This window comes from Dromiciops gliroides, chromosome X, assembly GCF_019393635.1.
Source record: "Dromiciops gliroides isolate mDroGli1 chromosome X, mDroGli1.pri, whole genome shotgun sequence".
NCBI classification, from domain to species: Eukaryota; Metazoa; Chordata; class Mammalia; order Microbiotheria; family Microbiotheriidae; genus Dromiciops; species Dromiciops gliroides.
This window is the reverse complement of record NC_057867.1, coordinates 12,254,970-12,279,828: the sequence shown is the minus strand read 5'-3', so window position 1 is coordinate 12,279,828 and position 24,859 is coordinate 12,254,970. Positions and strand designations below refer to the sequence as shown.

Sequence of the window (24,859 nt, the reverse complement as noted above, 5' to 3'; positions counted from 1 at the left end):
CTATCACTCTTCGCAAATGATATGATGGTATACTTGGAGAATCCCAGAGAATCAAGTAAAAAACTAGTTGAAATGATGAACAACTTTAGCAAAGTTGCAGGCTATGTAATGATTCCACAAAAATCATCATCTTTTTATATATTACCAATAAAGTCCAAGAGCAAGAACTAAAAAATTACATTTAAAATAACGGTAGACAATATAAAATACTTAGGAGTCTACCTGCCAAGACAAACCCAGGAACTATATGAACATAATTACAAAACTCTTTTCACACAAATAAAGTCAGATCTAAAAATTGGAACAGTATCAATTGCTTATGGGTAAGCCAAGACAATATAATAAAAATGAGTTTTACCTAAATTAATATACATATTCAGTGTCATACCAATCAAACTACCAGAAATTTATTTTATGGAGCTAGAAAAAGTAATAATAAAATTTATCTGGAAGAACTAAAGATGAAGAACATCAAGAGAGTTAATGAAAAAAATGTGAAAGAAAGAACCCTAGCTGTACCACATCTCAAACTGTATTACAAAGAGGTAATCATTAAAACAATCTAGTACTGGCTAAGAAATAGAGTAGTGGATCAGTGGGATAAATTAAGTACACCATACATGGTAGGAAATGACCATAGTAATCTTGTGTTTGATAAATGCAAGGATCTTTTAGGACAAAAACTGCTGGGAAAACTGGAAGGTAGTATGGCAGAAACTAGGCATAGACCAACACCTCACACCATATATCAAAATAAGTCAAAATGATTACACAATTTAGACATAAAGGGTGATATCATAAGCAAATTAGGGAAGCATGGAATAGTTTACCTTTCAGATCTATGGATAAGGGAAGAATTTATTTCCAAACAAGAGATAAAGAGCATTATGGGGTGTAATTAAACTAACATTTCTGCACAGATAAAACCACTGTTGCCAAGATTACAAGGAAAGAAGAAAACTGGGAAAAAATTTTATACCAAGTTTCTCTGATAGAGGCCTCATGTCTTAAATATATAGAGAATTGAATCAAATTTATAATAATGCAAGTCATTCCCAAATTGGTATAGTCAAAGCATATGAACAGGCAGTTTACAGAGGAAGAAATCAAAGCTATGCATAGTCATATGAAAAAATGCTCTGAGTCACTACTGATTAGAAAAATTCAAATTACAACAATTCTGAGGTACCAACATGCCTATCAGATTGACTAATATGACAGAAAAGAAAAATGAAAAATGGTGGGGGTATATGGAAAAATTGGGACACTAATGCATGGTTGGTAGAGTTGTGAACTGATCCAACCATTCTAGAGAGCAATTTGGAACTATGCCCAAAAGATTATAAAACTGTGCATACCCTTTGACCCAGCAATACCACTACTAGGTCTGTATCTCAAAGAGATCAAAGAAAAGGAACCTGAAGTGACATCCATCAACTGGGGAATAGCTGAACAAGTTTTATGATTGTGATGGAATACTACTGTACTATAAGAAATGATGAGCAGGATGCTTTCAGGAAAAAAAAAAAACCTGGAAAGGTTTACATGAAATGATGCAAAGTGAAATGAGTAGAAAAAGGAGAAAACTGTACATAGTAATAGCTCGACTTGTCCAGGATCATATAGCTAATGCCTGCCTATCAGGATTTGAACCCCAGTTCTTTTGACTCCTATCTAAGCCTTCTATCCACTGAACCACCTAACTGCTTTCTGACATGTTCCTAGAGAAGCATGCCCCTTGCTCTTTGCCCTTAGAACTTTTAATCCCTCTAGCTGGCCTGACTGACCATCTAGATTTAATAAACTCCTATATATTGATGGATTGACGTACATGTTTAACCTGAAGCATGATTTTTCATATAAAATCCACACCAGAAACATTTTTATATTTGTTTAAATGAAATCATTTAAAAGGTAATGTTTAAACCAAACATTGCTCAGGTTCACATTCTTGGAGCAGTAGAGTATTAGTGCTCAGGCCCCTTTGAAAATATACACATTTAAGAGTCAAGTGGTCAGCCTGAAGCTCTAGATGTTGATTTGTTCTTGGTTGAAGTTGTGTCTCAGAAATAATAGTTGGAATTTAGCTAATGCTTTGAGGTTTGCAAAGGGCTTTGCATGCATGATCTCTTCTGAGCCTCAGAACAGCCAACTGGAGAGGGTGGTGCTGCAGTTATTATTATTCCTCATTTTGCAGACAAGGAAATTGAGTCTCAAAAAGAGTTATTTTGGGTTACATAGCTAGAAGTGTCAAGACAAGTTTAAAACCAAAGTCTATGCATACTAGAAGTACTAGAGTTTCTTTACAATGCATTTTTTAATCAAAAAGGACAGGAATTGTGAGAAGATATCACATGATTAGCCCTAGAGGAGACCAGATCCCCCAACAGGCATCCCCGAGTAAGGACTCAAAAATACATTAGAAGATACAATGATGATGAGAAGAGAAATAGCTTTAAGATGCTCCATCTAGGCTAGGACAACACAAAAAGAAGAAAGGCAAAAGATTGCCCCTGCCTTCAAGGAGCTCACAATCTAATAGAGCAAACAACTGCGAACCCACAAAATGTATACAGAAGAAACTGGGGATAGAACTCCTAAAGATGTTCTGAATAGAGGCAGGGTAGGCTGAAGGCAAAGCCTACCTAGGGCAGGTGACAGGACCATTAGCAGCATCCAGGCCATATTAGGAGTTCAGAGAAACAGAAAGGTCAATATATCTCATCAATTAGATGCGTTTCTGTGAGGACGAACTGTGTACATTCTAATGGGGAAGAAGAAATAAGTGTGCTCTCAGAACCCTAATGTCTACAAGATTCCTATAGAAAGTAAAATAAAATTGGCGTGGTTTTGTTCTGTTTTGGTGGGTTTAGATGAAGAAATTATTGGAGAGAAAATGAGGAGGAAGGGGAGAGAACTCACTAGCTCACATAATAGGGATGCATGAGATAGAGAGTATAACAATATGGGGGCAGCTAGGTGGTGCAGTGGATAGAGTACCAGCCCTGGATTCAGGAGGACCTGACTTCAAATCCGGTCTCAGACACTTAACACTTTCTGGCTGTGTGACCCTGGGCAAGTCACTTAACCCTCATTGCCTCACCAAAGGAAAAAAAAAAAAGAGAGTATACCAATATGGAAGAAAGGTAGGAGGAACAGGCACTGTGTGAATTTCATCTGAACCAGATGGAAAAACAAAGAAGAAATGGCAAATAAGAAAGGGAATGATAATTAATGAGAATTTTTTCATGAATTGGTACTTCTTAATAATGAGAAACAACAGAAAAAGGGGATGGGGCCAAGATCTACAAAGGTAGCAACGCAGAAATTGGTCAGGAGAGGGAATTCAAACTTGGCACTTTAGAAGCTTTCATTCAATGAGGACAACAAGAGGCTAAAGAAGGAATAAATAAGTATAAAGATCGATCATAAACCAAAGAATAAAAGTTCAGAACAGACAAAAAAGGAAGAGAATTGGAAAAATATAAAGAAATCCTTCTTAGAAAAAGGCACAAAAAGAGTGTGTGTGTGTGTGTGTGTGTGTGTGTGTGTGTGTGTATGCTGTTAAGAATTAAATTAATTAAGTAACAGTAACATATCCAAACCAGGAAAAGAGTTGACAGATGGAGGGTGGGAGGGAGGAAGCTGTGGGAATAAGGTAACCTATTAAAGCAGATTAACCAAAACGAAAACTAATCACAGAAACAAAGTTTTCCATCTACCAACTCCAAGCACTTTCACTGGCTATCTCCCATCCAGGCATGGCCTCTCTACCTCTATCTCTTGGCTTATCTGGCTTCCTTCAAGTCCTAGTTCAAATCCCACATTCTATAGCAAGCCTTTTCCTGATCCCCCTTAATTCTCATGATCTCCCTCTGGCAATTAGCTCCAATTTATTATGTCTATAGCTTGTTTGCATACAGTTGTTTGCACGTTGCTTCCCCTATTAGTCTCTGAGCCCAAGAACAGGGCCTGTTTTTGGCCTTTCTTCTTTGCATGTTCAGTCCTTAGCACAGTGCCTGGCACATAGTGGGTACTTGATAAATGTTTATTGACTGGCTGAGTGCTGCACAAGAGAGGAAGGGAGACAAACAAAAAATCCTAATTAAAAAAAAAAACAATCCTAGTGACATTAATGGAGGAAAAAATAAGCTTAACTAATCCAGTCAATAAAATGAAAGAGAGGGAAAGACTGGATAAGAAAACCTCAAAACGATTATTTGCAAGAAACATGAAAAAAGGAAAAATGCACAGAGAATAAAAATGAGAGGCTGGAAAAAATATACCATGCTTCAGGTGAATCCAAAAAGCAAGAGTTGAAATCGCAGTATCAGACAAAGCAAAAAAGAAAAATTCACAGTATAAAGAGATAAACAAGAAAATTCAATAAGCTAAAAAGAACTAGGGACAACAAATCAATATCAATATCAACATTTTATGCTATAAATGTCATATCATCTAAATTCACAAAAGAATAATTAAATAAATTGCAAAAAGACATCAATAGTGACTCAATGATAGTAGGAAACTGAATATTCCTCTCTCACAGTAGAACAAATTTATCAGAACGATAAAAGAGAATTGAGCAAATTGTTAGAGAAATCAGAGTAAAAAGACTTACGATACATTCTGATGGACCCACTACATAATACACATATTTCTCAGGACCACATGCTACTTACAAAAAGTGACCATGTGTTAAGACAGAGAAATTGCTAATAAATATAAGACCAGAAATAATAAATGTATCTTTTAGAGATCATAATATAATAAAAATAGTAATCATTTCTGGGAGGAAAAACAAAAGACACATATAGAAATGGAGACATCATCATCGTCGTCATAGCTAATATTTATATAGTACCTACTACATTTCAGGTACTGTGCTACGTGGCTTATAATTATTATTTCACTTGATCCTCACAACTGCCCTGCAAGGTAGATGCTGTCATTATCCTCATTGAGGCAAACAGAGATGAAGTGACTTACCCAGTCTTCAATTAAGCATATGTGTGTGTGTGTGTGTGTGTATATATATATATATATATATATATATATATATATATATACACACACATACACACATACATATATATATACACATACACACATACATATATATACATGTACATATATACATATGCTTAGATATCTATAAGTATACACATATATACTCATACATATATATTTAAGACCATACTATGGTTATTTCCACTTGTCACCTGTTTCTCTGAAGGTAGACAGCATCTTCCTTCACAAGTCCAAGTCTTTTGATGCTTTTCTAAATCAACCCACTCTTCAAAGTAATATTCCAACCCAATCATTCTATCTGAGAGATTGCATGTGAAAGCTTTTCTCCAATTTTCTACATTCCTTCTATTCTTGGCTGCATCAGTTTTATTTAATTTATACAAGAAAATGTGAATTTAAAATAATCAAAATTATAGTTGAAGTGTAACTTCAACTATACTCTTATAATATATTTTAAGGTCTGTTACTGATGAATCTACTTCCTTTACATCTTTTCCCCTGGTTTCTTTGAAGTTCCTGACCTTTTGTTCTTCTAAATGAACTTTGTTATTATTTTTTTTCTAACTCAGTAAAATATTTTTAGTAACTTAATTGGGATGACATTAAATAAGTTGATTAGTTAGGCAAAACTGTCATTTCTAAAAATTATATATGGCTTTACCGACCCATGAACAATTATTTGGATCTGAGTTTATTTGTATAAAAATGTTTTATGTTTATGTTCATATAGTTCATGTGTCTGCATTAGAAGGTATATGCTCAAGTATTCTATAGTATCTAGTTATTTTTAAAAGTCTAAAATAATATAGCTGACACATAGTGCAGTCCCTCTTTTGATTAAAACTATTTTAATTGAATTTGTCTGAGATTATGATTGCTATCCCTACTTTTTCCATAATAAATTCTACTCCTGCACTTTATTTTATCTTTATGTGACTCTAATTTTTATAATGTTTCCTAAAAGCAACTTATTGTTGAATTCACATTTTTAATCTGCTATTTCTTTCGGTTTTTTTGGTTAAATTCATACCATTCACATTCTAAGATACAATTACTTGTGTATTTCCCTCCTTCCTTTTTTTCCTCACTATCCTCCTCACCCTATTTACCCTATTCCTCCTCACTGCTCACTGCTCTACTTTACTTCTACACATTACCTTGACCTACCCACCCTTCTAAAAGTCCCTCCCTTATCCTCTCCCCCACACTATCCCTATGCCCTTAAAATAATATAATCTCGGAAGAGAAAATAGAACTACATGTAAAGAAATGACTAAAGGTATCTTTCTGTATGGATTTACAGAAGAATTCTATCAAACTTTTAGATATTAATTAATACTTATACTATACAAATACTACTCAAAAACTGGGAAAGAAATCATCCTACTAAAGTTCTTGTATAACACAAATATAATCCTAATGCTTATACCATAGAAGAACACAGCTAAAAAAGAGAATCAGAAACCAGTATCTTTAATAAATATCATTTTAGGATTTTACATAAAATTTTGTCCAAAATATTACAACATTTATAACCAAGATCAATTCATACTAGGATATAAGGATGGTTCAACATTAGGAAGAATCAACATAATGGAATGTTAAAAACAAATACATCCCAAACCACATGACTATCTGAAGATATAAAAAAAAAAACTTTGAAAAACTACAACACTCAAATATGCATTTTTTTAAAAATCCTACAAAATAGGGGCAGTTAGGTGCACAGTGGATAAAGCACTGGCCCTGGATTCAGGAGGACCTGAGTTCAAATCTGGACTCAGACACTTGAAACTTACTAGCTGTATGACTGTGGGCAAGTAACTTAACCTCAATTGTCTCACCAAAAAAAAAATCCTACAAAAAATACAGGCAGAGACATGTTAAAAAACGTTAATATCATAAATGTATCGATCTAAAACCAACCCCACTATGCATCTTCCTCTATCTTCTGGTTTTCTCTCTGCTTGCCTTAAGTTTCTTCCCAGTCCAGTCTTCCATCCACTTATCTACCAAAGTGATCTTTCTAAATATAGTCTGACCATGTCACCCATTCCCCCACTCAAAATACTCTTTGGTTTCATAACCTAATCCCTTCACTACCTTTCCAATCTTCCCTCCACATACTCTATAATCTGGTGACACTGATGTTTTTACTGTTCTTAATATACTCTATCTCCCCAACTTCATGCATTTTCACTGGTTGTCCTTCATGACTGAAATGTTCTTCTTCGTTAAATCTTCCTCCTGGCTTCCCTCAAGTGTCAGTCAAAAACCCACCTTCTACAAGAAAATTTCTCCCCTTATATATTTGTGTATATGTGTGTGTATATGTGTGTGCATATGTATATATATGTGTATGTGTATACGCACACAAACGTGTATGTATATACTTTCAATTAGAATGTGAGCTCCTTGAAAGTTGGGCCTGTTTTTGCCTTTCTTTTTAGCCCTAGCTCTTAGCACAGTGCCTGCCATATAAAGCTTAAGAAATGCTTGCTGAATAACTGACCAAAGGCAAGCATCAAATAAAATAGAATTATACCAGGAACATTCCCAATCAGTACAGGAATAAAGCAAAGATTCCCTCTCTCCCTACTGTTATTTGATATAAAAATAGAAATGCCAACAATCACAATAATCACAACAAAAGCGAATTAAAAGTATGAGGAATGATAAAGATGAGGCAAAACTATTTATATTTGCTGACAAAATAGTTTTACTTAGAAAATACCAGGGAATCAACAACTAAACTAACTGAGAAAATTAATAGTTTCAGCAAAGTTGCAAGCTACAAAATAAACCCACAAAAATAACAGAATGTCTCAATAATAATAACATGGGAATGCCATTCAAAATAGCTATAAAATGTGGAAAATATTTAGGAATCCATTTACCAAAGCCAATTTACATTTTTAATGCTATACCAATCAAACTACCAATAAGATATTCTACAAAGTTAAATAAAACAATAAGACACTTCATTTGGAGGGGAAAGAGTTCTAGAATAAAAGGGAATAATATGGGGGGAATAGTACTTGAAGGCCTCAAGCTATATTATAAAGCAGCCATCATAAAAACCACTTGGTACTGGTAAAAAACAGAAAAGTAGATCAATGGAACAAAGAATTAAAAACAATTGGACTGGATCACCCAGGGTTTGATAAACCATCAAACATAATTTACTTCGGAATAAAATCCTTATTAGATCATCCCTTCTGGGATAACTTATGCTTAGACCAACCTCTTATGGTTACATAACCTGAATATCCAGAACATATCATTAAAAATTAGAAATAAAGCACATCACACACCCTTCACAGCTCCAGGTAGGAGATGAATTCTTTTTTTGTTTGTTTGTTTTTTTTTTCAGTTTCCTTATTTATTTATTTATTTTTAACAAAAGTATTTTATTATTTTCTAGTTACATGTAGAGATAGTTTTCAATATTTGTTTATATAAGATTTCAAATTTCAAATTTTTCTCCCTCCCTCCTCCCCTAGACAGGAGGTAATCTGATATAGATTATATATATAAAACATTAAACATTTCTAATAGTATGGTCCAATCAGCATCCATATTCCACAGTTCCTTTTTTTCTGGATTTGGAGAGCCTTTTCCATCATGAGTCCTTTGGAACTATCTTGTACCGTTGTATTGGTGAGAAGAATCTAGTCTCTCACAGTTGATCAACACATAATGTTGATGATACTGTGTATAATGTTCTTCTGGTTCTGCTCAAGGAGATGAATTCTTAACCAAACAAGGGATAGCTAAGTAAGTAGATAATTAACAAATATTTCAAACCAAACGTCATTCCTCAACGAAGAAGTGTTTAAAGGATATGAACAGACAGTTCTCAAAGGTAGAATGACAGACTATTAATAATTACATGGATGAATGATCCAAATCACTAAAATTAAAAGATATGCAAATCAGAAGCATCCCTCCTGTTTCACCTCCAGCACAGCAAAGTGGCAAAGACAACAAAAGAAGGGAATAATCAGTGTTGGAGGGGTTGGAGGAAGACAAGCACACTAAGATATTGTTTTTGGAGTTCTGAATTAGGACAACCATTCTAGAAAACAAATAAACCGGCAGGAGATAGTGGCCAGGACACTGAGATTCCACTCTAAGGCATATACTCCAAAAAAGAAGTGCCCCATAGATATGAAAATACTTATAGCTGTACTTGTTGAAGTAGCAGATACATAAAAGCTAAATGGCCACTGATTACAGAATGGCTTTAAAAAATCACGTTATCGAATGCAATGGAATATTATTGAGCTATAAAAAACAATGAAAATAATGAATTTAGAGAATCTAGCTAAGTTACATGAATTGATCAGAAGTAAAGGAAATAGAGCTAGGAAAAATATGAGAAATCACTATAAATATGTAAATGGAAAGAGTAACAACTGCAAACCTATCCAAAATTAATGCTGCAAAATAATAAAAAACAAGCTAAGCTCCAAAAATGAGAGATGAGAAGATACCTCCCCTACCACTTTGTAAAGGTTGGGGTCTGTAGATGTGGAACACTGCATATTTTGGCAGATGAGGGATGCGTTAATCACTTTTCCTGATTTCCCCCCTCTTCTTCCTCTAAAGATCTCTTAAAAAATTCACTGTTCTAAGTAATGGCTCTCTGGAAGGGTAGAAGGGTAGAGATGGAGGGGTACAAGGGAAATCTGAGAGATATAAAAGCAAAAAAAAATCTAAAAATCTATTTTTCAAAAATGCAAATGGAAACAATTCTGAGATTTTAGCTGACACTCATCAAATTGGCAAAGGGTAGCGAAGTTGGCAATAGTGAATATTGGAGAGGCCCTTTGGCTCCATATGGTTGATGGAGCTAAGAATTCGTCCAACCACTCTGGGGAACAATTTGGAATTAGACTAATAAAAAAATGACTTGAAATGTCCATACCTTTTTACCCAGAGATCCTCCTGTTAGGCATGTCTCTTATAACACCAAAATATTTGAAGAATAACTAAACCAACTGTGGTCCGTTAATAAAATGGCGTATTAGTAATTCTCTGTAAATAAGGAATATTAAGAATTTAGAGAAACATGGGAGGCTTTTTTAGTATTTGGTGAAGTGAAGTAAACAGAACCAGAAAAAGACTTCAATGACTGCAAAAATATAAATGACAACAAGAACTGGCCAAACTTTACCTGAGAGTTGAGAAAATGCATCTTCTTGCCTTCTTTGCAGAGGTGAGGGGCTATGGTCTTAGAATATCGATTGTCCTGTCAGAGGTGGTTTACACTTCTGTAGGTTTGGCTGAACTGCTTGGCACCCTACCCCACCCATCTTTAAATCTTGTTAAAATGGATGCTTCACTGCCTGGGGTAGGGGTTGGGGGAGAGAGAGAAAAGATACATTCAAAAATGAAGGCAATGTAAAAACAGTCCCCAGGACCTACAGAATTCTAGCTCAGGCATTTTAGTATCAAGAGTCAGTATGCTATAACAGAATGATCCTTCGGCTAAGAATTGGGAGACCTTAATTTCAGTCACAGCTTAACTAACTCTGTAACTTGGTGATGCCATGCCTGTTCCCTCCTCCCACTGGTATAGCCACCTTCTAGTGACTGATGCCAGTAACTTACCTCAGTAGATCTTGGTGTGAGTTACCGGTTGAAAAGTCTCTCCAAATTCCAGATACTTTTCAGATGCCTTCCTGTAGATGAGATCTCCTTCCTGGATGGTCTTATGTCTGCATCTCGGCCATACAAAATTTGGATCTTCCTTCCATTCTTTGAATCCTGTTAACTTATAATCTCTGACTTTATCCCCTTTTTCTCTTGTTTTCTTTTCTCCAGTCTTCTGTGGCATTCTCTGACCCCACCCTCTCAGGAAAGGACCCAACCTTTTACTATATTAGGGAGATAGAGGGCATTTACCATGAACTCCATTTTTCCCCTTTTCTTCATCTCATACCCCCGAGATTGGTACACACTCTTTTCTCCTTCACCCCTCTCTCACATGAAGAAGGGGCCCCTTCCCTTCTCCCCAACAAGGCCTACCCTTTGACATATGACCTTGATCACATCCATTCCCTTCTTCTCCAGATGTTTCCCCAATCCATCATCCCTCTCTTCCCCTGCCACCCCCACCTCATTTTCAATCTCTCCTTGTCTACTGGCTAATTTGCCCATCTCCTATGCCCTTCAATTTTTTTCAAGATCTAAAAAAGACATAACACTAAATAGAAAATGATTTGCAAAGGAATGATTTATTCAACAATTGTCAAGAAACACTTTATTTAAACATTGAAGAGATATTGATTCTATAGTAAATTAGCAAAGCATTTCTTTCTTTTTTAAAGTATTTTCCTTACAGCAAATAATTTTCAGTTTCAAAATCAAAACAAAATCCCAGGTCATAGAGATGTTCACAGTACTTACATTTATCTAAGCAACTTGCACATATGTTCAGTTCTAAGATGTTAACTAAATTTCTGGGACAAACATATTGCTTTTCTTTTTTAAACCAAGAACATTAGACTTAATGCAGAATCCTAAAGATAATCTAGTAGTCACTAAGATTTTTCTGAAATCTTCACTTTAAATGCTGTTATTTCTAGCACAGTAAGCAGGCACAGTCTTTCATATGCTTAAAAACTGGAATCTTTGGTTGCTACCCTGTCAGCTGGCTTGCACATTGAAGTCAACAATTTTAAGAATGTTTACGTTTACAACTTTGAAACACCAAGGAGGGGAAATACCCTAAGAGTGCACAATTATGAGCATTTACAATTATAACAACTGTAGTTGAAAACTTGATGCTATACTTCTGAAACAAGATCTCAAAACAGTACAGTTCAAAATAAAAAATATCCCCAAATTGTCATCTGCACAATTTTCCACCATCTGTACGTCAAACATTTAGTTAACTTTTCACTAGAAAAAAAAATGCAATAGAAAACTAGAACCATGTTTCACTATCTCAGTATTAACATTTATAGTTAATGCAATATTAACAATTACAGTGGCTATAACTCATCACTAATGCTGACCAGCCAATTTATGCTGAAATGAAGTTTCAACAAGGAAATGGTTGCTCACAACCACTTGGCAAGTAGACATATGAACTCAAAGTTCTGAATTTGGGGAATAAGGAGTTGAACTCTGGATCATCAGCTTTACTTCATCTGTTGCTCTTCCTGCTTGGAAATTCTTCTTGTTACTATTCTTCTTGTTCTAGTGACTTTGGGTGCTGGCGGGGGCTGTGTCTGCTGACCCTGCTCGGAGGAAGAGGCTGCCTGCTCTTGCTCTGCTTTCTGCTTCAACAGTGTCCAATCAAACAGGAAGTCGTACTTGTAGTTGAGGCTTCTGAAGAGAATACGAAAGAGCTGCCTGAGGTACATGTAATCAGGTGCTTCTTCGAAGCGAAGGCCACGGCAGTAGTTGAGATACATGGCAAATTCTGCTGGAAAGCCCTGGCACAGAACATCGACAGGGATGGACATCTTCTTTTCAATGATCTTTTCATACTTCTGCTTCTTGGTTGCAGCCTTTATTCCTTGCCAGGGCAGGCTGCTCCTGTTGAAATACATCAAGACGTAACCTAGGGACTCCACATCATCCCGACGGCTCTGCTCAATGCCAAGGTGCGCGTTGATGCTGGCATACCGGGCGGTGCCGGTGAAATTTTTATCTTCCCTGTAGGGTATGTGCTGTTTGGTTCTGTTATCTCGGTACCGTTTCGCCAAACCAAAGTCAATAAGGAATAACTGGTTCAATCCTGTAAAAGACGGGTCTTGATTCCTATTAGCAGCTGCTGGGCCTCTTTTTCTCTTCCCTCCAGCTCCGGCCCTGTTGCGAGGACGCCCAATACCCATCAAGAAGTTGTCTGGTTTAATGTCTCTGTGTATAAAGCTCTTCGTATGCACATATTCAATTCTGCTAATCATCTGGTCAGCCAACATCAGCACGGTTTTCAGAGTGAACTTCCGGGAACAGAAATTGAAAAGGTCTTCAAGGCTAGGTCCAAGAAGATCCATGACAAGGACATTATATTCCTTCTCCTGACCATACCAACGGGTTCGGGGGATGCCCATCCCGCCCTGCAGAAGCTTATAGAGCCTGCTCTCATACAACAGTTGGGGGTGCCTGGCCTTCTGCGATTCTAGCTTCACAGCCAATTCTTCATTATTGGTGATATTGACAGCCAGATAGATGTCCCCGAAGGAACCTGCCCCGATTTTCCGGATCAGTTTATATTTCCCTCCAACAATGAACTCGGAGCTGAGTATATTACTGCTGCAGCTGCTGCTGCTACTGGCCATGCTGCAAGTGTGAAGTGAGGGGGACCCCTGGGATGCTGAGGAGGAGATGGGTCGGGGCACGACTCACCCACTAGGCCCAAGTGTCCAGGAACCAGAGACGGTGGCACCCAATGTCAAATGAGAGTCAAGATTACCCTAGTGAGTCCCGAGAACCCTGGAGATCGGCCGCCGCAGCTGATACAATGAGTTCTACTGCAGATCTATGGAAGTTTGGCCCAGCAGCTTCGACGCCTTCGACCACGTTGGAGGTTCAAAGCAAGTGCCCCGGCTGCAAGATGGACAGAGAGTAGTAGGTGGCGCTATTGTACCACTTCCTATCACCAATGGCTCCCACAAGATTTAGAGAAATCACTCCACCCACTTGGGCCTCTCACCTAAATTTGCTGCCCATCCATCAACTGTCTCTAGGCCTAATTTAAAATACCCTGTACTAGACTCAATAATCCCTGTTAACTGTTGTCCTTTATTCTTCCTCCTTTTTTTTTTTTTTTTGCCCGGGGCAATGAGGGTTAAGTGACTTGCCCAGGGTCACATGGCTAGTGTCTGAGGCTAGATTTGAACTCAAGTCCTCTTGAATCCAGGGCCAGAGCTTTATCCACTGCCACCTAGCTGCCCCTATTTCTCCTTTTCATGGGCATGCTCCTAGAAAAATCTGTCTATAATAAATGCCTCCATTTCCTCTCCTCTCTCTTGTTAACTAGATAATCTGGCTTCTAACTCCATTTTTTAAATTCAATTTTATTTTCAGTTCTAGATTTTACTCCCCTTCCACTAACTTCCCCACCTATCATGAAGGCAAAAAATGTGAAACCCATTACAAATATGTATAGTCATGCAAAACAAATTCCCTCATTAACCCTGTAGAAAGAAAAGAAAAAGAAAAAGAAAATGTGCTTCAGTCTGCACTGAGTCCATCAATTCTCTTCCTGGAGGTGGACAGCATGTATCATCAATGAGATCTTTGGAACTGTCATGGATCATTGTACTGATTAGAGTTATTGAGTTTTTCATAGTTGATTATTTTTATAATATTGCTGTTCCTGTGTAAATTTTGTTCTCCTAAGTTCTGCTCCTTTCACTCTGCATTAGTTCCTGCAAGTCTTCCCAGGCTTTTCTAAAACCATTCCCCCTTCATCATTTCTCATTCCTCAATAATATTCCATTGCATTCATATACTACAAACTGTTCAGGCCTGAACTAATGAGCATCCCCCCCCCCAATTTCAATTCTTTGCCACCACAAAAAGAGCTGGCATAAATATTTTTTTAATATATGGGCCTTTATCCTTTTTTCTTGGGTCACTTTGGGATATAGACCTACTAGTGCTAGATTGTTGCTGGGTCAAAGAGTACTTATTCACATTTTTGTTTTGTTTTTGCGCTGGGCAATGAGGGTTAAGCGACTTGCCCAGGGTCACACAGCTAGTAAGTGTCAAGTATCTGAGGTTGGATTTGAACTCAGGTCCTCCTGAATCCAAGGCCGGTGCTTTATCCACTGTGCCACCTAGCTGTCCCCCCCCCATTCACATTTTTATAGCCCTTTGGGAATATTACCAAATAGTTCTCTATAAGAGCTGGACCAGTTCACAGCTCCATCAATAATGTGTGAGTGTTCCTATTTTCCCACATCCCCTCCAGCATTTGTCATTTTCCTTTTCTGTCACCTTAGATAGTCTGGTAGGTGGGAGGTGGTACCTCATAGTTGTTTTAATATGAAGTCTTTAATCATTATTAATTTTATCCATCAAGGGAAGGGAATCTCTATTATATAAACACAATTTCTCCAACTCCTGGAACAACGCCCTATACATACTAGGTGTTTACTAACTCTTTTTGGATGATGATTTACCTTTTCAAATAAAATCACTGCTCATATATAGCTACCATTTCCTCACTAGCTCACTGTCAATTATAAAGTCAAGTAGAATTTGTATTAGGGGAATGGCCACAAGTCGAATTTCATTATAGTATAAAAATTTAGTCAGGTCATGGCAGATAAGATCATTTTAATTTTATCAATTTTATCAGGTTTGTTGTTTGTTTGTTTTTTTGAGGGACAATGAGGGTTAAGTGACTTGCCCAGGGTCATATCAAGTGTCTGAGGTCAGATTTGAACTAGGTCCTCCTGAATCCAGGGTCAGTGCTTTATCCACTGCACCACCTAGCTGACCCCAGATAAGATCATTTTAATCTCTACCTGAGGATAGTGCTTGGTGATGGTAATAAAAGAAATATGTAACACCTATGTAATAACAAAACACTCAGGTTATTACCTCAAAAATTCAGTCTTCTGGGTATTTTGGCAAATAAATGTTGATATCAAGTCATTTTTGGGTTGTGTTCAACTCTTTGTAACTCCATTTGATATTTTAATAATAATAATTTAATAATAAATGTATGCAGTATTTCAAAATTTACAAAACATTGCACAGACATTATTTCATCAGAGCTTCAGAACCCCGAAGATAGGTAACTATGGGTATTATTATTATTATTTCCATTTTATAGATGAGAAAGCTAAGGCTCAGTGAAGAGAAATTAACTGTCTAGGGTCACAGAGATGGTAAGTGTTAAAAGTAGGATCTGAACCCAGTTCTTCCTGATGGGAAGCCAATAATTTTATCTCTCTTGGATGGTACAAAAAATATCTGGAGGCTCATTTACTTAGCTCCCTAAGTCCTATGGATCTTGACATTTGCCGCATCCTCTGAGCCTTTTTATGACTTAATGATTTGAATCAGGAAAGATGAGAAACTTTTAAAATTTGATCCCAGAACTCAGGCTTTATCCACAAACTGCCCTCCTTATGTTCCAGGTTCACTGAAATAAGTACACACACACAAACACACACACACACACAAACACACACACACACATATTATATATGTGCCCATATACACAGTCCCAGGTTCAGTGAGATTAGCATATCAAAACACAGGCAGGTCATATATGTGCTTACACACATGGATAAGCACACGCAAGGACAACAGGAAGTCATCAGATCCTGGCTGGAATTTCAGGGTAGAATATTTTTGAGGATTGCTTTACATGCAAATTTTCTAGTCATTTGTTTGGCTATTTCACTGATGGCATTTTGAAGCACTCAATTCTAGAAGATCTTCTACTGCCTTAAGAAAAAAACACCTCACCCTACATTTGACCCTGTTAATAAGAAGCAATGCAATTGTTCTCACAATTGAGATACTTCAGTAATATGCACTATAATTCATCTTGTCAGATTTCCTGGCAAAGCAAAAGTGAGAAGGAGGATGTAGATCAGTGGCAATAGAGCATAATTCAGACATGGTGTACTTCTTCAGGAGAATAGGGGTTAAGTGACTTTCCCAGGGTCAAACGGCTAGTAATTGTCAAGTGTCTGAGGTGGGATTTGAATTCAGGTCCTCCTGACTCCGGGGCTGGTGCTCTATCCACTGGAACACCTTGTGCAAAGGAAAATGATAGGTTTGTAGCTAACATTGACAAAGTATTTCCCTCCCTGCCCTCATAGAGTTTATACTCTAATGTGGAAATAAAACATTTCCACCACAGAGAAGTAAATGGCAGCTCATTTGAAGAGGGTACAAATATTAATAGGGATAAGGGGAGAGAGGGATGAAGGAAGGAAATTAGGGAAGTTTTCAGAGAGGAACTGTGGCTTAGGCTGATCCTTGAAGGAAGATATGGATTTCAAGGGGCAGAGATAAGGAAAGAGAGAAGTCATCCCAACCAAACTAAAAGGAAGAACATGGGAATGCAAAGTTTGGGATACAGCTAGTAAGATTTGCATAGAATGAAGAGTTCAAGAAGGACAGTGATGTAAGATAGGAACTGACAACAGTAACATAATTATGTATCAGGCACTGTGCTAACAAATGTTAGCTCATTGGATCCTCACAACAACCCTCTGAGATAAGTGCTATTATGATCCCCATTTTATGGGTGAAGAAACTGAGGAAAAACTAAGATGAAGTGACATGCCCAAGGTCATGCAGCTAAAAGAATATGAGGCTGGGTTGAAACTTCAGTCTTCCTGATTCTAGTGTTCTAACTACTGTGCCACCTAAAAAGATAGGTGGCAGCCAGATTGTGAAGGCCGTAAACACGAGCTGGGGAGATTACAGTTTCTCTTAGATATAATATGGGGTCAAGGAAGATTTTGTGCAAGGATGAGACATAACAACAACAATAATTGTTGCTCAGTAATTTTTCAGTCATATCTGACTCCTCGTGCCCCCTTTTGGGATTTTCTTGGAAAAGACATGAGTGCCATTTCCTTCTCCAGCTCATTATACAGGTGAAGAAACTGAGGTAATTAGAGTTAAGTGACTTGTCCAGAAGTCATGGCTAGGAAGTGTCTGAGGCCAGATAGGAACTCAGGAAGATGAGATTTCCTGACTCCAGGCCCAGTGATCTATCTGCTACCTGACTCCAGGCCCAGTGATCTATCTATCTGGGTACCACCTAGCTGTTTCACCATGGATACATTTAATTCCAGTGCTTCATGGTTGAATTCACTGACTCCAGACTCAGCACCTAGCTGCAGCAGCAGTGATGGTGGTGGTCGTGGTAGTGGTAGCTCACTTTTTTAAAAGTATTTTAAAAATTGTATTTTATTTCATAAAGTTGTTGGGAAGATCAAATCATTTACTCCAGCTATAAAAACCTCAATTATACAAATGGAAAAACTGAGGCTCAGTGAGGCAAATGATTTAACTCAGTAGTCACAAGCCTAACCCCCAATTCAGTACCCTCCTTTAGACTGGGGCCTTCAGAAAATTTGGGCTAATGTGTAGGATACAGGGTCTGGAACCATAAAGACTAATTATAACAATTACTCTGGCAGCTCACGAGTGCACAAGAGGTCAGCCACATGAGCAATAACAAGAGGTCAAAGCCTCCTGAGATGATGAGACCTGCAACCTGCACCTGTCTACACCTGGAGGCAGGGAGAGCAGGGAGGATTGGAAACCAATACAAAGAAACAAATTGCAAGAAAACCTTTGGAAGATGTGGCACAAGAGCATTAAGGACAAGTTCAGGAATAAACGTGCCTAAAACAGGGCACCCCAGGCGCAAGGACTCCAAGGTCCCTAAGGACTCTGTACTAAGACACTAGTCGGGGCCCTCAAGAGCCAATTGTTTGAACCCCAAATATCCAGGGAGGACCAAATCTAGGAAGACCAACACACCCACTCAAAAGTACAGCCCAAAAAAGCCTATACCTGATGTAAATTCACAATTAAGAAAGAAAGGATCAAATATAATCAATAAGAGGATACACTGACCAAAAAGAACTGAAAACTATTAACTATACCAAAGAATGATCCAAAATCACTAATAAGAGAAATGCAATTCAAAATAAACTTTAGGTTTCAGTTCACACCCAGAAAATTTCCAAAGAGACAAAATATGGGACTATTCAGTGTTGGAGAGGCTGCAGGAAGAGAGGCTGGAGACAAATAATAACTGTCAATGTGAAGGGAAAACTTTGAAGGAGACAGATAAAATTACTCATCCATTGGTTGGTTCAGAAAAACATGGTAAGACTTGGACTTGTAAAGGAAGATGCTACCCACCTTCAGAAAAGAGATGAAATATGTAGAAACATGCATAATACACAGTCTTACAGATATGTGTATGCATGTATATATGTGCATGTTTGTAGATAGCTATGTGTGTATACATACACACACACACACACACACACATATACCCGTGTTTAATTGTAGTCATCTTTAGGGGAGGGGGAGGGGAATAAAGTAAGAAGTGCACAGCAGGGAACAAAAGGAAACCAAGAAGGGAGCAAAGAAAAGCTGGGCAGCTTTGAAAACAATGTGCAGAACTGATCATATATGTTTTCTTGAAATGAGAATGGAAATGGAAATGGATTGTTTTATCCGGAATCCTCTCTCATGTTCTGCTGGGTACATGGGGATATTCTTTTTTTTCTTTTCTTATTTTGTATTTGTTTAAAATAAATAAAAATTTAAAAAAGAAAATCACTCATCCTATGCACGTAGTGGGTTAGGGTATAAAGAAGCTTTGATTAATCTTCCACTGAGGGAAGCTATGCAATATCTTAGGATGTACAATTATTAAGAGTCCTTCCATTATCAAGCTTTCCTTGGAAGAGTTTGTCAACCTTTCATTTTAGGAATCTTTGTTCGATCATTGTTGTTGTTCAGTCATTTCAATCATGTCTACAACTCTTCATGATCCCATTTGGGGTTTTCTTGGCAGAGATACTGCAGTGGGTTGGCCATTTCCTTCTCCAGCTCATTTTACAGATGAGGAAACTGAGGCAAACAGGGGGAAGTGACTTGGCCAGGGTCACACAATTAGTAAGTGTTTGAGGCCAGATTTGAACCCAGGAAGATGAGTCTTCCTGACTCCAGGCTGGTGTTCTCTCTGCTATGCTGTCATCTAGCTGCTTTAGCATGAGTACATTTTTTTATGAGTACATTTAACTCCAATGCTCTGAGGTATTTTAACATAAAAGAAATACATATGAAATGTTCTAAACTGAAAAAAATTAAAATAAATCTAGAAAAATATACTGTCCTTAGGGCCTTAAACCCTTCCCTAATTTTATTTACTTATTTATTTTTAGCATTCATTTTTAAAAATTTTGAGTTCCAAATTCTCTCTCCCTCCAGCCCTACCCCCCAATCAATTAGAAGGCAAGCAATATGATATCAATTATACATGTAAAGTCATGTAAAACACATTTCCATAATTTAACAGCTTTAAAAGAACCCTGCACACATTATATTCTCCATTATAATGTGAACTATTGTTGTTGGGTACTTTGGGAAACAAAAGAAAAATTAAACAGATATTTTCATTGGCCAAAGTAACAAAGGATTTGACTATGTTTTCTGTGCTTGCACCCACTGAACAGGGTCAGGAAAGTGGCATGATTATAAGGTATCGTGTTCATGTAACACATAGTGTTGCCACAGCAAATAAAAATGAACAGCATAATGCAAATGAGAAAAAAGAAAGGAAATGTTTCAAAATTATAAATACAAGCATGGCCTCAAAGAGATATAAGAAAATACCTTCTGCCACTGCTTTCCTGAGGTGGGAGGTCCATGGAGGTGAAAAACTGAATATATTTTCAGATTTCTTCAATGTATGTTTTTAGATTTCTTCAATGTATTGATCTGTTTTGCTGATTGATTTTTTTCTTCTACTTTTTTTTCTTAAAAAATAATATTTGTTATATGAAATAGTTCTCTGGGAGGGCGAGGGGAGAATAGAAAGGAGAATTCAAAGGATGTAAAAACAAAACATATCAATAAAATTCTAAAAAAAGAAAGAGAAGCTTTATAATAAAGTCAAAAGAAAAAAATGTTATTTTCTACAAGAACTACATCAATACCTAGAAGGGAAGCAAAAGATAAAAATTGAAATAAAAGTTCCAGATCAAAGTATTGGAAGGAGAATAATTAGCTTCAAAAAGCAACAGTAAACTTGATCCAAGCAATGCAGTCCCTGAAAACTATAACAGGCTGAATGAAAATCAAGGGCTTCATAAAACAGCAAAAAAAAATATTAAAGCAAAACCAAATATTGAAAAAAGAATAGAAAATAAAAGACATCTGTCAAAAAACAACAGACCTGGAAAACAGGTCAAGGAGAGAGAATTTAAGGCTTATCAGACTTCCTGAAAACAATGATAAAGAAAAAAACATGAACATTATATTTTCTTTTTAAAAAATGTATTTTTAGTCTGAGCTTAATAAACACCAAATAAAATGGCTGTTTACATCATACACAATAGGATAAAAAAGAGGTTTCTATATGAATCTACAAATCTCTATTATGCTTTTCTTTTTAAGTATGTAGCTTTCAAAGCTGCTGGACACTATTTCAAGAAGTTGTCATTGCAAACCTTGCATATCTGTGGAAATCAGAGAAGAAAGTGAAGATAGAATCTACACCTCCTGAAATACATCATAAAACCCAGTGTTTCCAAGTCAAGGAAAAAAATGCTGTAAGCAGCCAGACAAAACGAGCGCAAGGACCAAAGAACTTGGGGCAGGACCAGTAGGTACTAACAGCATGACATAAAACTTGATAGCAACTACAATAAAGGGGAGGAATTCTTGTAAGATGATATTCCAAATGCCAAATGTAAAGGCTTCCAATCAAGAATAACTTCCCCTGGAAAGTTATTTACAGGACCACATCTGAGTAGGAACTTTGAAATGTAAATAAAAAACTCAATAGAAATGGAACAAGGTACATTTATTTGAGCAAGAAAAAGGGGGCAATATGATGATGCATTGCTAACATTCTAAGATAGGGAGAATAAGCAAGTCTCCCTTTAGAACCTTTATGTCTGCAAAGGGTATTGAGGGAGCTAATTAAGAAAAACAGAGGATTCTGGTGGATTAATCCTGTTCTGATGGTTTTAAAGGGAAAAAAGAAAAAGGGAAGGTAAGAGTAAATTACCAGTGTAGAAAGAAGGATGAAGGGGAAGAAATTCTATGATTTTTCATAATTAGGGTGCATAGGATGGGGGAGAGATTAGATGAAACAAAGGAGGGGTAAACACACTCACACGTGTGTGAGCACACACACATACACACATACACACACTGACACTGCAATTTGGTATAGATATACATCAAACTCCACAAAAACATGCAGGGATAGGAAGAGAAGCTGTTTGAGGAATGATAATATCATGGAGAGAATAGTCTCAAGGAAAACAAACTTGCTACTCCTGGAATACAAAAAGAATTGCAAACCAAGCATATCCACCAATTGGGAAAGTGCTTTATAGATATAATGGAATATTACTGCACACACTTGCACACGCTTACACACACACACACACACACACACACACACACACACACGCCCTCTAAAAGATTCCTATGATCCTGGGAACATATGTAAAGTGATCTAAACCAAAAGAGTGACTTCCACCACCACAACAACACTGTAAAGAAAAGGAAGTTTGAACAATTTAGCAATTCTATGACAAACTATGTCTCCAGAGGACTTATGGGAAGGCATGTTACCCACATCTTGACAGACGCATGATGGCTTCAAGGTAGGACCATCTGCCAAGAGCTCTCTTTTGTTCTACCCTCTCCATCTCACCACGTCACTCCGTTGGGAGTTCAGCACACTGCCTGGCACCTAGGCACTTCATAAATGTTTACCGACCAGGGCCTCCTCTCCCCTTGTCTCACATGAAGACGTTGCCCTTCTCTGGGCCAAAGTAAACTCCACTACATGCACACATGATCCCATTCCATCCCACCTTCTCCAGCAGACTGCAACCTACAAAGATGCCCACATTTCCAGTCCTCAAACAGGGCCCCTTTGATCTATCTACTCTTGCTAGCTATCATTCTCTCTCTCTCCCTTTCAGAGATAAATAAGCTCCTTGAGAAGGCCGTGTATAACTGGTGCCCATGCTTCTTCCCCCCTCCCTCTCTTCTTTGCCCTCTGCAGACAGGCTTCTAACATTGTTCAACTTGCTGAAACTGCTGATTATCCTCTTGTTCTTGACAATCTCTTCTCTCTAGGTTTGTGTGGCACTTCTCTGTCCTGGTTCCCCACCAACTGTCTGCCTGACTGCTCCTCTGGTTCAGTCTCATTGCTGGATCCTCAGGCATGTCCTACCTATTCACTACGAACATTCCCTAAGGCTCTGCCCTAGGGTCTTTTCCTCCTCATCTCCACCTTTTCTAGCTTTCTTCCAGTTTCAGCTTAAGTCTCAACTTCTATAAGAAGCTTCCCCAGGCCCCTTAATCTCAGTGCCTTCCCTCTGACATGAGCTCCAATTTATCCTGTATAGACATTTGTTTGTACCTGGTTGACTGCACATTGTCTCCTCTGTTAGACTGTAGGCTTCTTGAGAGCAGCACTGTTTGTTTGCTTGGCTTTTTGCCTTTCTTTGTAACTGCAACACTTAGCATACACTCTTAATAAATTCTCACCGATTGGACACAGCCACTGTGTGAATTTAGTTTGCTTGACTATGCTTGTTTGTTACAAGGTTTTTGTTTCTCTGTTTTTATTTACAGGAGGCAAGGGGAAGCACAAGAGGCTGAGATGGTGATGGCAATAATGATAACAACAATAAAAAAACAAACATTTTCAAAAGTGGAAAGAGGAAGCACAGACAAGCAGGGTAGTTCTGAAAGCAACAGAATTTACATGCTTTAAAAATGTGAACAGTGTGAACGGTCATGTGTTCTATTCTGTACACAGAAAAGCATGCTTTTGTATTGGCTAAGTTCATAATTTTAAAAAATATATACAGAAGATGGAGTCCAGACCATGTAACAGAAGATGAATGTAGGAATGTAAATAACAAGGTCCTCTAAAAAGAGTACCAGAGATGCTGAAGCTCAGACTGAGCTGGTGAAGGGAAGCTAAGACCAATATTGGCAGTCCTCTTTTTTGTTTGTTTGTTACCTTTACTTGAATCCTCATTGTTTAGCATATTGTCTGGAACATAGTAGGCAGTTAATAAATACTAACTGACTAACTGACTAGAAATGATAGAATAAAATGACTATCTGAGAGTTGGTCCCCGAGATGAGTAACAAGATAGGAAGAGGGCATCTGGCTGCCTTTGATAAATCCAGGTCACCTGGCCTAGATGAAATGCATCATGAACTGGTAGATGTCAGTCACTCACTCAACAAATACTTATGAAGTGATGTGTCAGGCACTGGTTTGAGTGCTAAAGATGCAAAGAAATGCAAAAGCACAGGCCCTGCTCTGAAGGAATTCCCATTCTAAGGAGGTACCCAACATTCGGGACCTTGAACCCAAGAGCCTTGGGAACATTGTGTTCTCCACCCCCACCCCAAGCCTGCTTCCAGCCCAGCCCTCACAGTAATCATCTGGGGAAGCAACCACTAAGGAGAAGGGGCCAGCCAATTCAGCCTGTCTGAACTCTGTTCCTTCAGGTGCTTTGTCCAGAGCTTGTGAAACAAGTTTCTGTCCCCAACTCATCTCACGTGTGGGTTGGACTGGACAGCTGATGATGTTCTTTCCAAGACTCTAATTCTGTGAGGTCACCATCAAGTTCACCACCTCTGAAGGAGACTCACAAATCGATCCCTATCTTTCCTTAATGTGACCGACCACCTGCAAAGATATATGACCCACTTCCTGCTTCCCTCCTGTTGTTAGCATCAGGACTTCCTCAGGGACTCCCAAGCTGGATCCATGGGACTTGAGTGTGAGCTCTGCCTCTTGGAACTGTGTTTTGGTCTGGGACTTCAACTTCAGTCTGAGCGACCTATTCCCAGGTGTCATACATGAGGTGCCCTACTATGTAATGAGTGGAAAGGTATTTCAGGACCTTGATCATCAATCACCATCATCCTCTATAGAGACACTGAAATTTCAGTCTAAGTCTATGACCTCTGGAAGTTGCACAGCACTAAGACAAGTCTCAAGGGATTCGAGTCTCAGGGGCCAGTGATGCCAGCTGAAGAGAGGTAGTACTTCTTCTAGCTTTGCCATTTAGAGGCGATCATTCCCTGGACACAA

The 24,859-nt window shown here is 37.9% G+C and overlaps 1 protein-coding gene across 4 annotated transcripts in view; it reads right to left on the bottom strand.

The window, feature by feature from the left end:
• Nucleotides 1-11,319: 11,319 nt before the first annotated feature.
• Nucleotides 11,320-24,859, bottom strand: part of LOC122733707 (casein kinase I-like) — a 104,673-nt gene continuing 91,133 nt past the window's right edge. For 3 of the 4 annotated variants that reach the window (XM_043974325.1, XM_043974327.1, XM_043974326.1), the window contains one exon: nt 11,320-13,596. In XM_043974325.1, the coding sequence (XP_043830260.1) occupies nt 12,183-13,328 (1,146 nt within the window). In that variant the 5' untranslated portion in view covers nt 13,329-13,596 and the 3' untranslated portion in view covers nt 11,320-12,182. Of the gene's footprint in view, nt 13,597-20,388; nt 20,490-24,859 lie in introns of those variants that run through there. The other variant, XM_043974328.1, reaches the window with a different exon arrangement.